We start from the raw sequence: 15,675 nt of genomic DNA, 5'->3' as shown, positions 1-15,675 counted from the left end.
CTGGCTCAAATTACACTGACTCTGGCCGTGTAGAGTTTTAAATAGAACAGTTTTCAACTCCTCCCTTTACAAATCACTCTATTTTGGGGATAGCATGTAGGGGGTGGAGGGAAAAAAGAAGATGAGTTGAGGATCAGTGTCTTTGATTGGCAAAGAAGCTTTGTAATGGCCTTGTCAGCAGATTCTGAAATACTGGATTTGTGAGACATACTTTATTAAAACAGGTTTACTTTATGTCACCATGCCCCATTCTATGTCAAAACTTTTTTTTAAAAAATATTTCTCATAGTCTAACAGTGTCTGTGGCAGTGCCAAGATTTTGACTGAAATGTTCATTACAACCCATGATAACATTACACATCAAATAATGATTTAGCCAGGGTAACAGAAGGCCTAAGAGTCATTAAAAACACATGGATTTATCCCCTTAGGACCATGGATGTGCAAATGGCTGTCTTCCCATTAGATCATAAAATGTCTCTGGTCATTGGCTCTAGGAATTAAGCTGTATTAGGAATTAAATGTAGAGTACTCACAAAGGGTAACTTTTGTTAAATAAGAAAATTACTATATGGCCAGTGTACAGAAAAATTGATTTTATTATATTTCTTTATATAATAAAATCTATACCATGTGTTGGATTCCACTGTTATTGGCATCCAGTCTCTTTAAACCTTGTACATCTTTAAAGGAACACCCTAGAAATCCAAGAATTTATAAATTGAAAGGACTAATGTAGGCAAACAGGTACAGCTGGTCAAGATTCCTTGCAATCATCAGTGTTAATTTTCTAAGAACAGTAGCAGTAGTAGTTTTGTAGCAATAAACTGCTAGAAAACTTTAACAAGAACTTACAGAGATACCTGACAAAACTAAAACTAGAAACTACACACAGACTCCACACAGCTCAGTGTCTAAATGGGTAGTGCACCCTCTTAAAGCAACTCATTGTCACCTAAATTTTCTTTTACAATGCAACTCTTCAGTAAACCTTAACATTTGATCATAATGAAAACCAAGTGTGGTCCACTTATTCCTCATAACCATCAACCACTCCCTCTTCCCCTGGTATCTTTACTTGTGGATAGCACAGACCTGCCCACAAACATTTGCCCCTGTCAGTCAGTATGACTGCCCCCCTTCTTCTCAGCTTATTTCTTTTTCTGTCGTTCTCAGATTAGTCTTGTCTGTGCTTCCATCATAGACCAGTTACTGACGGCTCTCTGCTCAGAGTATTACGGCAGTCTTAATTCAACTTACATTCTACACTGGACTAAAAGACACTGGGTCTTTAAGTGACTCCAAATTCAAGACTAATCTCCTGCTTTCTCTGGGATATTCTTTTCAGGACACTGGAGGAAGTATCTAGATCTAAACTGGATCTATAATCTCTGGACAGGACCTTAAATTTCTGGATGCTCAGTACTTGGGTCCATTAACGACTGTCCTGGTGAACGACTGTGTAACTCTGACTGGGGTTGAATCCTTCAGGGCGTGTGTGTTTTGGGTAGACAGGTACAGAAGCTGCAGTACTGGACTCCTGCAGTGATTCCAGGTTATTTCCACTTTAGTTGACTAAATCTTGGCTGCAAACATGGCCTCATTAAGAAGTTTGATCTTTGCAATGCTGCTTGCACTACTCTGCTCCTTCCACACCCCACTGGCACCCACTGCAAAGGCCCAAGATCTGCCATTCCACTCTGAGGAGGGTCTAATGGCAGATGATGACAACGACGACGATGATGATGATGATGATGATGATGACGACGATGATGATGACGACGACGATGATGATGACGATGATGATGACGACGACGATGATGACAATGATGATGATGACGACGACGATGATGACAATGATGATGATGACGACGACGACGATGATGACGATGATGACGACGACGATGATGATGACGACGATGACGACGATGACGACGACGACGATGATGACGACAATGATGACGATGACGATGACGACAATGACGACGATGACGACAATGACGATGACGACAATGACGATGACGACAACGATGACGATGATGACGATGATGAATGGCGGCATTTACGACGACGGCGATGATGCGGCGGCGATGACGACGATGACTCTGCGTAGATGCTGCTGTTTGTGTTGACACGTGCCTTTTGTGTTTTTGCTTATATGTGTTCTTACTTTGACCTGCAGCACATTGCAGGCTGGGTGCAACTGGAGCATCAGACACTGCTGACTTCTAAATTTTAGTCTACAATTTTTCCTGTCAGAAATTGACTGGTTTTTCAAATTGCAAATCCTGACATGAAGACATTTTACTTTCTTCCTCAACATATTGAAAGTTTGTCAACAGTGGCTGATATTACAGTCAGTGATAAGATTACATACAATTGTTCACTAAAACAGTATGTTACAGGACTAAAATCAAAGGGGAGTGGCTAAGAATTAGTCCCTCCCTTTTCCATAACATTCTTACAACCTCATCATCTCTGTCGATTTGTATTATCTCATATGTCAGAGCTCATTGGTAATCAGTCCCTCCTCCACCCCTTTCAGCTGTTCATTTTCCTTGCTGTCTCTGACACTCTGTTCTCTTTCCCTGCTTAACTAGAGTTATGAGCAGTCTGGGGAAATTGAACTGGCCCATCTGAAGTCCAACTGTCCGAGGTCCTTCGTACAGTACACTAGATATGAACTTGGGGACTGCAGAAGCAATGATTTGAGAGAGAGAGAGAGAAAGAACCAAAAACCAATTCCACAAGCCAAGCCCGTCTTGATATTCAGTCATTGGGGGTCACTAGTCTGAGATCTTTTGATTTGTGTTTCATTTGAAAACATGGTTCATCCTTTCTCTTTTGTTTTGGATCAGACTGACATGTATCTGTGTCTTTATGTGAATCTGCAGAGAAAGAAAGAGAGACAGTGGTATAGGGAGTGAGATGGGGGTGATAGACAGACAGACAGACAGACAGAAGGAGAATAAAGCGCGAGGGGAGGTGCAGGAGGGCCAATACCTAAATTTATTTACAAGTTAAATTACTGTTAGATCTTAAAGTTTCTCTCTTTCCCCATATCTTGTAGTCTCTTTCTTTCTCTGTGGAGCATTTATACTGCTGATCATTAAGGAGGCATATTATGCACTGAATTTCATTTTCAACTCTGCTGTGTGTACATGTCAAACTGCTAATTACAGGAAACAAGAACTTTGCTCAATATGTCTGTGTTCACTGTTATGGTATACCTCATTTCATTTTCTAAAACTCTGTTTTTCAGAATCAAGGCTTTCACAGCATTAAATTCAGTCTTTTTTCAGTGTAATGCTTTTAACCCCTTGCTTTTAGGAGCATATTTTACACAGATTTGTCTTCATCTAAACATTAAGGATAAATGAATTCAGAATATGAATTTATTTGTTGTAAAATGTTTCCACAGTATTTTTGCTGATGATTTTTCAGGAAATGAGTTTTTGGGAAAAGAGAGAAACAACAGTTCTGTTTCTTTTTTTTTGTTTGTTTGTCTTTTTTTTTTTTATCAAATTGTAAAGAGATGTCAGGGTTGTCTGCTTTTTTTCTTCTTTGGTAAAGAAAAGATGTGATATGTTAAATATCATGTAGAAAACATGTCTGTCCATATTTCTTTAACCCTTGTTTCATTCACTCAATAAATCAAATGATCACAAACTGCTTCAGCGCAAATCCATTACTAAAGGGGCTTTGAATCTGGGCTGCATAGCTGCATGGAGAGCATGATTCATCCCAGATCTGCACAAAAATCTATTATGTTTGTGTGAGGACCAGGCTCATGGACACGGGCCATCTGAGTCAGTGAGTATTGTTTTGACAATAATCTATAAGACATGAGCAGTAATTGGATAATTTTGCAGGTTGCAGGAGTTCTAAATGTAGTGGATAGACAGATGATGGACAACAATTAATATCCATTTTTGTTTCATACTGATATTAAGAAATAACTGCAGAAATTGTAATTTTTGTGTTGAGAATTATTATACAATTGAAAATTGTGTCCAACTTGTAACCATCTTACTCAATCTGTCAACCTCAAATGAGAGTAAATTAGTTAAAATGTTCAAAACTAACTCATGTACCATCAAGGAGCAAGTTTGTCACAAACTGAAAATTTCTGAAACACCTATGTCACTGTGAAAAGTTAAGGGGAATTTTATATTAACATGTACTGAGATCATACTGTGGAAAAAAAGGAAAATAAGCATCTTTAAGAAATCTCTGGCTTCTCATGTAGGCAATCCAAATGTCCTCTAAAGATACGGTGTATAGTCAGATGAGACAGAATTTTTGCTTTTCACCACAGTGACAAAATCCATGACAGGACGTTTGAAAATGTCCTGTTTTAAGAGCAAGGGTGCATTTCATAAAGTGTATGAAATAAGCAATAAAAAGGATCCTGAATTTGTCACCTTCATTCCAAATCAACAGCTAGATAGTTGAAATTTGAGCATAGTTTTGGTATTCCAACAAACCAAAAACATACTTTTTGCTTAAGATGCCTGAGCTTTGATGAGTGCCAACATCCTGAATCAAAAGAATATCATTCTCAAAATTTCCAGGTCAGATGTTTTCTTCTATCTTTTCAGATGATGATGATGAGCATGCTTATCACAAAGGCTCCCTGTGCTCATATTGTGAATTCTGCCAGGTATGTCTAAAGAACAAACATCATGTCAGTGTGGGACAATATATAGTAAATAATAAATAAATATACAGGTATTTGCATACCCTGCAGCTGCTTCCTAACTGCTGATCTTTCTTCCAGCACTGTGACAGCTGTGATAAATGTCCCTGTGAAGAAGGAGACAAATCTAAACACTGTGATGACTGCAAGGTGAGCAGACAGGCATATGATATTTGGCTTTTGGAAATCCCAAAAGTCATAGCCAAAGGTCAGACAATGTCATGTTTACACTTAAATCACAGAACTTCTTATTACGAGTTAAATTCCATATTCATATTTATTCCTTAATACAAGCTTAATCAAGCAGACACACAATAAAAACATTCATTGATCATTTCCATAACATTTTTGTGCTGATTCCTCCTACGTAAGTCCCTTTTATAGTGGCTTACGCAAGTTTACTATATCCATTGAACATCTTAACATTTTGTCATTTTACAACCACATAGCTCATAGCAGTTAAAAAGGATTATAGTTCAACAGAAAATAGTGCACAACCAGGGTAAAGAAAGTGAACATAAGATTCTCAGTAGTTTGAAACAAAAACATCCTACAAGTGTCCAGTTACACCTGCAAAAATACAAAATCGTGCCAAGTAATTTTGGTCTAGATTGTAGGGAAAATATCTTAGTGCACTTGCAATAAGTACAATTATTATAAGTGGAAAAATCTACCAAAGAAACAAATATCTTTGTCAATATTAAGTCATTATTTATTCAAATAAGTTTTATATCTTGCTGAAAGGGTTCTCATGAATTAGTTTTGTCTCATTTCAAGTATACTAATACCGTATTTTTCTGACTATAAGCCATTACTTTTTTCCCCACGTTTTGAACCATGCAGCTTATCTATCTGGCAGTACAGCAGGGAAATAAACCATGTTCCAAATTATTATGCAAATTGGATTTCAGTGTCATAAAGATACATTTTTTTGTTGTGCTATTAAATTTATAGATGGTATTGTGTGTCAGGGCTCTTTCAATCACTATAATTAATTTCAGAGAGCTGGTTGATTAGTTTGTCTGGTGAGATCAATTGAAGGAAATCTACTTAAGAAAGATGTTCCACGTTATTAACATGTAACTCGCTCCTTCAACCAATATGGGAAAGAGAAAGGATCTCTCTGCTGACAAAAATCATCAGATAGTGTAGTGCTGTATGACAAGGTAAGAACCTACTATCTGGCCACCCAAAACCAGTGTGCACAAGTAGAAACGGTCGCAGTGGGCCCAGCCGTACATGAAGATTAATTTTCAAACAAACTTGTTCACTGATGACTGCTGTGCAACCCTGGATGGTCCAGATGGACACAGTAGTGTATTGGTGGTGGATGGCCACCACCTCCCAAAACAGCTGTGACGTCAGCAAGGAGGAGGTGGAGTCATTTTTTGGGGTTGAGATCATCAGGAGAGAGCTGCTCGGTCCCTTTAGAGTCCCTGAAGGTGTGAAAATGACCTCAGCAAAGTATATGGACTTTCTGATTAATCAGTTTCTTTCATGGTTCAAAAAGGAAGAGCTGAACCTTCAGTGGCAAAATCATCTTCATGCATGACAATGCACCATCTCATGCTGCAAGGAATACCACTATGTCATTGACTGCTAAAGGCATGAAAGGGGAGAAACTCATGGTGCGGTCACCATAACTCCTCTGACCTCAACCCCATTGAAAACCTTTGGAGTTTCCTCAAGCAGAAGATCTGAGGGTGGAATGCAGTTCATATCAAAACAGCAGCTCTGGGAAGGTATTCTGACATCCTGCAAAGAATTTCAAGCAGAAACTATCCACAAACTCACAAGTTCAATGGATGCAAGAATTGTGCAGGTGATATCAAAGAAGGGGTCCTATGTTAACATGTAACTCGCTCCTTTAAAATAACTTTTGATTTTAGTACATGTGACCACTTAATGCAGTACATTCAAAGAATGACCGTTTGTAGTTCTTCATAGTCCATAGAATGTTTAGAAAATCTGCTGTGCATAATAATTTGGAACAGTGCATTTTGAGTTTTTTATTTTTGAAGAAAACTCATGGGGAACTTTGGTTGTTGTATTTTTCTTTGTAAAATATTTTTGTTCAACTTTACAAACATGCAATATTCTGTGTTGCTCTATGACTCAAAACACCTATTTAATTTATTGTAAATTGAGGTTTGTAGGGCATGAACAAAATGGGATATGTTCATGGGCTGCTTATGCTTTTGGAACATACTTTTACATCATAGTGTGCAGGTATTCATATTTCTTGTTAGTACTGAATGTTCCAAAGATTATCATATGCATCCATAATTTCACAACAGAGAAATTATGTATGCAGAGAGAGAAACAAATTGAATGAGTGCAGGCTTTTTAAAAAAGAAAAAAACATTAGCTGTCCACTGTCTTGCTTCCCATGCATATCTTTGGGGAAGGAGCAGCGGCTCTACTCTGAGTCCCTCCCAGATGACTGAGCTTCTCACCCTATCTCTAAGGGAGAGCCCAGCCACCCTGCGGAGAAAACCCATTTCGGCCGCTTGTATCCGTGATCTTTCAGTCATGACCCAAAGTTCATAACCATAGATGAGGGTGGGAACGTAGATCGACCGGTAAATCGAGAGCTTCGCTTTTTGGCTCAGCTCTCTCTTCACCACGACGGACCGGTACAGCGCCCGCTTGACGGCAGACACTGCACCAATCCGCCTGTCAATCTCCCGCTCCCTTCTTCCCCCATTCGTGAACAAGATTCCGAGATACTTAAACTCCTCCACTTGGGGCAGGACACCACCCCTGACCCGGAGAAGGCACTCTACCCTTTTCCGGCTCAAGACCATGGCCTCGAATTTGGAGGCACTGATTGCCATCTCTGCCGCTTCACACTCAGCTGCGAACCGCTCCAGTGAGAGCTGCAGATCACGTCACGGTGAAGCCAAAAGGTCCACATCATCCGCAAAAAGCAGAGACGCAATCCTAAGGCCACCAAAACGGATCCCCTCAACACCTTGGCTGCGCCTAGAAATTCTGTCTGTAAAAGTAATGAACAGAATCGGTGACAAAGGGCAGCCCTGGCGGAGTCCAACTCTCACCGGAAACGAGCCTGACTTAATGCGGCAATGTGGACCAGACTCTGACACCGGTTGTACAGGGACCTGACAGCCCGTATCAAGCAGCCTGGTACCCCATACTCCCGGAGAACCCCCCACAGGGCTCCCCAAGGGACACGGTCAAACGCCTTCTCCAAGTCCACAAAACACATGTAGACTGGTTGGGCGAACTCCCATGCACCCTCCAGGACCTTGCTGAGGGTGTAGAGCTGGTCCAGTGTTCCACGACCAGGACGAAAACCACACTGCTCTTCCTGAATCCGAGGTTCGACAATCCGACGGACCCTCCTCTCCAGAACCCCCGAATAGACCTTGCCAGGGAGGCTTAAGAGTGTGACCCCCCTATAATTGGAGCACACCCTCCAGTCCCCCCCCCAACTCACCACCAGGTAGTGGTCAGTGGACAGCTCCGCACCTCTCTTCACCCGAGTGTCCAAGACATATGGCCGCAGGTCCGATGAAACGATGACAAAGTCATCGGCCTAGGGTGTCCTGGTGCCAAGTGCACATATGGACACCCTTATGCTTGAACATGGTGTTCGTTATGGACAATCCATGATGAGCACAGACGTCCAACAACAGAACACCACTCGAGTTCAGATCGGGGGGGCCGTTCCTCCCAACCACGACCCTCCAGGCCTCACTGTCATTGCCCACGTGAGCGTTGAAGTCCCCCAGCAGAACAAGGGAGTCCCCAGGTGGAGTACTCTCCAGTACCCCCTCTAGGGACTCCAAAAAGGGTGGGTAACCTGAACTGTCGTTCGGCCCGTAAGCACAAACGACAGTCAGGACCCGTCCCCCCACCTGTAGGCGGAGGGAGGCTACCCTCTCGTTCACCGGGGTAAACCCCAACGTACAGGCGCCGAGATGGGGAGCAACAAGTATGCCCACTCCTGCCTGACGCCTCTCATCTTGGGCAACTCCAGAGTGGAAGTATGTCCTGCTCCTCTCAAGGAGACTGGTTCCAGAACCAGAGCCATGCGTTGAGGTGAGACCGACTATTTCTAGCCGGAACCTCTCAGCCTCACACACACTAGCTCCGGCTCCTTCCCCACCAGAGAGGTGACATTCCACGTCCCAAGAGCTAGCTTCCGCAACCGAGGATCGGACCGCCAGGGTCCCCTCCCTCGGCTGCCACCCATAACACAATGCACCCGACCCCGTTGGCCCCTCTCACAGGTGGTGGGCCCATGGGAGGGGGGACCCATGTTTCCTCTTCAGGCTGTGCCCGGCTGGGCTCCATGTGTAAAAGCCCGGCCACCAGACGTTCGCCGTCGTGCCCCCCCTCCAGGCCTGGCTCCAGAGTGGGGCCCCGGTGACCCGCGTCCGGGCGAGGGAACACGTAGTCCAAAGTTATTATACATCATCGGGGTCTTCAGGCTGCCCTTTGTCTGACCCCTCACCTGGGACCTGTCTGCCTTGGGTGACCCTACCAGGGGCATGGAGCCCCGGACAGCATAGCTCCCAGGATCATTGGCGCACTCAAACCCCTCCACCACGATAATGTGGCAGCCCAAGGAGAGGCTAGAATATAGTCATATTCTAATTTATTGAATGAGTCTGCATATTTGCTAAATGCTTGCCTCCAGTTGAAAACAGTTACAAAATTCAGCTTATGTCTCCCACCCCCACAACATGCCACCCAGGGCAGTTGACCATGTCACCCATATCAGAAACTGCCACTGCAAGTCACATCTGTGTCTCTGCTCGTCAAGAATTTCTGTGGGACATTTTGTGGGGTAGTTGGGGAAGTTGGGTTGTAGAGTAACCATTGATATATTCAATTCAAATTTAAATTCAAAAATACTTTATTAATCCCAATCGGAAATTAAGTAATATATAGTCTATATCATATATATACATATTCCTGTATTTATATAATAATATGTTACTGGATTGGACATCAGCTGTTAGCCCCAAAAGCCATTGATGTGCACCTGTGGACGGCGGACACCATTAGTCATGTCCACAAAACCACTTACTGTTCCAATAAGCAGTAATCTGTTACAAATAATAGTTATAGTCTCCATATTGCTAATCCAATTTCTTTAATATGTGGCTTATATTAAAGATGCGAAAAGTGCCAATGTTTGAAAATGTAAACTATGAATTCTCTCTGGATGTAGACTTGTTGCCATGGCAACCGTCAGACAAACGCTCCAGGAGTTGAAAGAGCAAAGATTAAGTTCAAGTGTATCAGGAATTAACATAAAAACACCAAAAAAATCCCACACAATGTACGCAGAAATACCACAACAGAACATTCAGTCCGTTACAGTTTTATATTTTTTGAATTTGAATGGGTGATCAGCCGATATTTAAATGTGAAGCCAATCTTATTTACCAATCTTATCCTCAGCAAAGGTTTAAAAATTAACCACGGTCACTGCTTTGCAGTGAGAGGTTTAACTGAAAGGCCGGCCCACCAGGTCATGTCTGTACGTTTTCAATTAATTTAAACCCCACTGTTACCAACTCAATGACTCTCTTGCTACATTTAGTGACATTTCAGTCAAAAAAAATTGGCAGGTAAGACATTTTAAAGATTGACAATCGAGGATCGGCCAGAAAACTGCAATCGGTGCACCCCAACTTAAGATGGAGTACATAGACACTAATTTAATCATGACATAATAATTTAATCATGACATACTTTGATTAAATCCACCACCAATACACTACTGTGTCCATCTGGACCATCCAGGGTTGCACGGCAGTCATCAGTGAACATGTTTGTTTGAAAATTATTCTTCATGTACGGCTGAGCCCACTGCGACCGTTTCTACTTGTGCACACTGGTTTTGGGTGGCCGAGTAGTAGGTTCATGTACTGCAAGCCTCTGGAGGATCCTCCACCTTGAAGTTCCAGAGGCATCAGCAGCTTCAAATAACTGTTTGCTGCATTGTAAGGGCATTTTAACCAATGAATTTGTCTAACAGCAACCTTCCTCATTATGCCTTTATCTGTACAAACCTATCTTTGTTCTGAATCAGCCTCAAATCTCTTCATAGTACGATAACGCTTCAGCTTTTGTTAAATATCTAATGCTTTCATACCTTGTCATACAGCACTACACTATCTGATGATTTTTGTCAGCAGAGAGATCCTTTCTCTTTCCCATATTGGTTGAAACCTGTGGCCTGCTTAATAATGTGGAACATCTTTCTTAAGTAGATTTCCTTTAATTGATCTCACCAGACAAACAACCAGCTCTCTGAAATTAATTATAGTGATTCAAAGAACCCTGACACACAATACCATCTATAAATTTAATAGCACAACAAAAAATGTATCTTTATGACACTTAAATCCAATTTGCATAATAATTTGGAACATGGTGCATATTATTGTGAAATAAAATCACAACTTTCTAATGAATTTGTGTGTTATTGTTAATATAATCACATAGAAATAATTACCAAAAAAATCTGTTCTACTTATGAGGGAACCTAGCGGCCCCACGGCCCTGAGGGTCCACTTAGTTTGCTTATGGCTTGAGCCGTTCTTGCTTTGTGCACAGAGATGAATCATTCCCAACATTCCCTCAACGCTCACCTTTGAAACGCGACTACAAGTTATTCCTGCAGTTCACATAGAGGCGTGTGCGATCCGCACTGAAGTAACTTCAGAGATAATGCAGCGGCAGCACGCGAGGCTACGTACAGAGGTGCCAGCTGTGTGACTGCTCTGCTCTCCGGGCTTTAAATGCATTAAGTATCCTTTAGAAATAAAGCTGCTCCGCCAGCGAAAGACTCAGAGCAACAGAGATACTTGCAATCTGGTTTTAAATTTTTAAAAAAGGTTTTTTTTTTTTGTTTTTTTTTTTTAATTATTTTTCTAAAACCAAAAACAAGCAAAGCTCAACCTGGTGTTGTACTATAAGCTTGGTGGGCCAGGCTTATAATATACTGGGGGAAACCCTGTGATGTAAGTCCATTTGTGCCAGTGGATTTATTTGATTTAAGAATCTTAATAGCTTTCTTAATTTCGTCATGTGTGATTGTAGAGTCACATAATGCTTTGTTTTGGTCACCACTTGTTTCAGGAGAACGTCTAGACTCATACAATGATTTGTAAAATGTTTCACATTTGTTAGCAATCATTTTGGGTTCATCAATAATTGTGTCATTTGAATTTGTTTAGTGATACCATTTTTGTTTCTTTGCTTTTCAAGTTTGAAGAAGTAGCTTGAATTTTCTTCCCCGTTTTCAAATCCTTTGGCCCGTGAACATATAAGAGCCCCTTTTTCTTTTTTAATATAAAGTTGATAAAGTTAAACATTAACTTGATCAGCTTCAGCTTTCAAGTTATAGCTGAAGGGTTCGTAACTTGGCTCTCTTTAAGTTATGGGCATCTGTGTGAATGTACATGTGCATGAATGCTAATTTGCAATGTTATGTGTCTGTCCTGTGTGTCCAATAAGAGAAAATTTACTAAAATATATGAACATATAATACCTTACATTAATTAGGAGTGGTCAACTACCAGGGCTGCACAGTGGCACAGTTGGTAGAGCTGTTGCCTTGCAGCAAGAAGGTCCTGGGTTCGATTCCCGGCCCGGGGTCTTTCTGCATGGAGTTTGCATGTTCTCCCTGTGCATGGTGGGTTCTCTCCGGGTTCTCCGGCTTCCTCCCACAGTCCAAAAACATGACTGTCAGGTTAATTGGACTCTCTAAATTCTCCCTAGGTGTGAGTGTGTGTGTGAATGGTTGTGTGTCCTGTCTGTTTTCTGTGTTGCCCTGCGACAGACTGGCGACCTGTCCAGGGTTTACCCCGCCTCTGGCCTGGAACGTTAGCTGGGGATAGGCACCAGCAACCCTCCCGACCTCATTAGGGACAAAGGGTGAATAGAAAATGGCCATAACCAAGCCAAGGTTATGGCAAAAGCTAGATCTTTGTTTGCAATGTGCTAATAACCGTTTCATCAAATATTAGAGGTGGTGTTTTTTTATATTTGTGCCTATTTGGATTATAAGAAACCCACAAAAAATTCAAGCAAGTGAACATAGCTCCTTTCTTTAAAATGAATTAAAATTTATAGTATTATAATCATTCCACCAGGAAAAACATCATGAAGCATCCTAAATTAATATGACATGCAGATTATGTAAATAGTAATACATCTTATTTATATAGTGCGTTTACGTTTTCAAAGACTCTTGAAACAACATGAAGTATACATGAATATATCTGGCTTAAGTAAGACAGCAAGTCAGCATTGCAAGGACAGTGCTGTTCTGTATAACCAGAGGTTTTTGCCTTTGTTGTTACTTTTCTTTGTCCCTTTTTACCCCAGGAGGACTAGTCGATGAAGTAACTGGATCAATCTACAAGTAGGTCTTATTGATATTTACAGTCACACCAGAAAGAAAGTACTCCCTTTCACCAACTCTGGGTTCTCATGTGAAACATAATCTGATGTTTAATAGGTTAAAGTATTATTCAAATAAAACCTCATGTGTTCAAAATGTACATTTTAACATTTTATTTTCCATTTGTTATTTTAAATTGGAAATCTGTGGAAAGATTAGGTGCAGTCCAAAAACTAAAGTGGCACAAAAACCTAAGAATTTATAGGGAGTGTACTTTCTTTTTACCCTCACTGAAGACTCTGACCAGTTCTGTTGAAGTATTTCTAACCTGTAGCTTATAAACTCTTCTCTCTGTACCCACAGGACTGTGGCTGATGTCTTTGATGATAACTGAGGCCAACCATATGTTGCCACCATGTGGCCCAACTAATACATTTCACCTTCATTGTCTTTTTTTTGAGTACCCTATACATTTGATTAATAATGACTGAACAAAAACTGAAAAATAAGCAATGTGTTTAATGTTGTTACTTGTCAATCCGTACTTTTAAAATGTTACTTTTAATTTCCTCTGAATTATATCTAATAAAAAACTAAAAGATATGCTTAGTGATCAATGTGTTGCATATAAAATGCTGAAAAGTGAGAATCTGGTTCCTTTCAAACTTAGTACAAATAATAATCAATTTTCACTACAGTTTGAGACAGTATATGATACACTGTTCTATCAAAATAAATGATAATCATATCCTGCATATTGTACTTTTAGCTAACAATTTTAATCTTTACCATGACATTTCTGATCTAAACCTTTCACATCCTAAAATCTGCAGTATAACTAAAACCTTGTTTAGGCCCCCAAAAGGCTAATGCATCTAAGGAAACTTAAGCTTGACCCTTAAATTCATCATGACATGATTGCAGTTTGCACTTCACCTTATTAGATTATTAGTTAAACCAGAAATTGTGCAGACATCGCAACAAACAAGTTTAGAGTGTACTGTAAGTTTAAACTGTGTGTTTAAACATACATTTTATATTAACTTATTATACAGGTTTTGTATTTGCCATGTCAATCTGTGAAACAATATAAACTTTGATTTGTGAACATTGCCTGCAGGACCCAGAGTAACCCAAGGTTAGACAATTATTCTAAATAAATTCACTATTTATTACGACACCTGAGGACCAGATCTTGTTTTTATTGCTACTTTCTATTATTATAATTTTGGTGTGTCTAAATTCTGGAGTTATCAAAGTTTTGTGTATGAACAAAATTCTAAATATGCAGTGGATAGAGGCTTTTGGATGCCCAAATCCTGGCAGTGTTGCTGAAAATTTTGTGTCTGTGCCTCTGCCCCTTTATCTTTGATGCCCCAAATACCTTCTTGAGTTTTTAAATAAAAGAAACTTTATTATTATTATTATTATTATTATTATTATTATTATTATTATTATTATTATTATTATTATTATTATTATTATTATTATTGTTATTATTATTATTATTATTTTATCTATGTGTCAGGAAGCCTGCTTGTGCTCTGGCTGTCCTTGGTCTAATAATATCTCTGAACGGATTTTCAGTGCCTTTACATCTGTTGTTAAGACACAAGGAGGAGGGTGGTGGAACTGCACCCTTTAGCTATCAGATTACATGCAAGAATATAGATATTTTTAACATACACTTGAATAAAAAACGTGAATAAAATATGTGTGAATAAAAACATAGGTCTGATGTTGAAGTTAGAAAAACTGTTTCTATTTATTTTCATAATTGTCCTTGTAATTGAGGGGGGGAAACCTCCTGGCCCCTAAACACAGTAAATTGTTTGGCTGCTGAGAAAACTTGACTTTAGTTTTTATAAGGCTGCCCCAGTGCTGGATTAAATTCCTGGTTTGCTAAAAACTACAGTCTCAGATCAACACAGTCCTCCAGCACTGCCAGTAGTAAAAACAGCAACATTCTACCTATCAGGGGAAGCATAGACTAAATATGCTTTGCTTTGTCCCCACATTATAACAATGATACAGTATTAGGGTGACCAAACGTCCGTATTTCCTGGGACATGTCCGTATTTCACGTCCTGTCCCGGGCGTCCCAGGTTTTTTTTTAGAAAGTGAGGAAATAACATTTTAAATTACATTCATTGGACCATTAAATTTACGGGCACTAGGGCAGTGTGCACGGCACTGCGTGTGACGTAATCCCTGAGCCGCGTCAATGCGGGCAGCCCTGTTCTTAATCCAAGGTGTCGCGGTGTCTCCCCCCCGCGTCGTGGTGTATCCCCCCCCAAAGGTGTCCTGGTTTTCCCAAATGAAAATATGGTCACCCTATACAGTATGATCCGATTAAATATTACACTCTTGGGGTGCCATGGTGATGCAGGGGCAAAGCACAACCCATGTATTGAGGCCTTAGTCCTTGTGGTCGCAGGTATGATTCCCGGCCTGATGACTTTTGCTGCCCCTCTCTCATTACCCTCTTTTGTGTCAAACTACTTTCAAATAAAGGCCAGTAGAGCAAACAAAACCTTTTAAAAAATATTAGACTCTTGATTAATATGGATTGTTGTTGTTGTTGTTG

The 15,675-nt window shown here is 40.4% G+C and overlaps 1 protein-coding gene across 1 annotated transcript; it reads left to right on the top strand.

The window, feature by feature from the left end:
• The first annotated feature begins 1,447 nt into the window (after positions 1–1,447).
• LOC122821604 (dentin sialophosphoprotein) lies at positions 1,448–14,266 on the top strand. Its single transcript, XM_044099679.1, has 6 exons — positions 1,448–2,058; positions 4,543–4,663; positions 4,781–4,956; positions 6,053–6,141; positions 12,977–13,109; positions 13,452–14,266. The coding sequence occupies exons 1-6, from the start codon at positions 1,595–1,597 to the stop codon at positions 13,480–13,482; spliced, it is 1,014 nt and encodes a 337-aa protein (XP_043955614.1). The 5' UTR covers positions 1,448–1,594; the 3' UTR covers positions 13,483–14,266.
• Positions 14,267–15,675: the final 1,409 nt, after the last annotated feature.

This window comes from Gambusia affinis, linkage group LG19 (genome assembly GCF_019740435.1).
Source record: "Gambusia affinis linkage group LG19, SWU_Gaff_1.0, whole genome shotgun sequence".
Lineage (NCBI taxonomy): Eukaryota > Metazoa > Chordata > Actinopteri > Cyprinodontiformes > Poeciliidae > Gambusia > Gambusia affinis.
Note: the sequence above shows the minus strand (reverse complement) of the source record. Positions and strands in the feature narration are given on the sequence as shown.

Coding starts and splice junctions, on each gene's coding strand:
- LOC122821604 (XM_044099679.1), top strand. CDS start 1,595: ATGGCCTCATTAAGAAGTTTGATCTTTGCAATGCTGCTTGCACTACTC. Junction 4,664..4,780: donor CATATTGTGAATTCTGCCAG/GTATGTCTAAAG, acceptor TCTTTCTTCCAG/CACTGTGACAGCTGTGATAA. Junction 6,142..12,976: donor TCCCTTTAGAGTCCCTGAAG/GTGTGAAAATGA, acceptor ATCTGGCTTAAG/TAAGACAGCAAGTCAGCATT.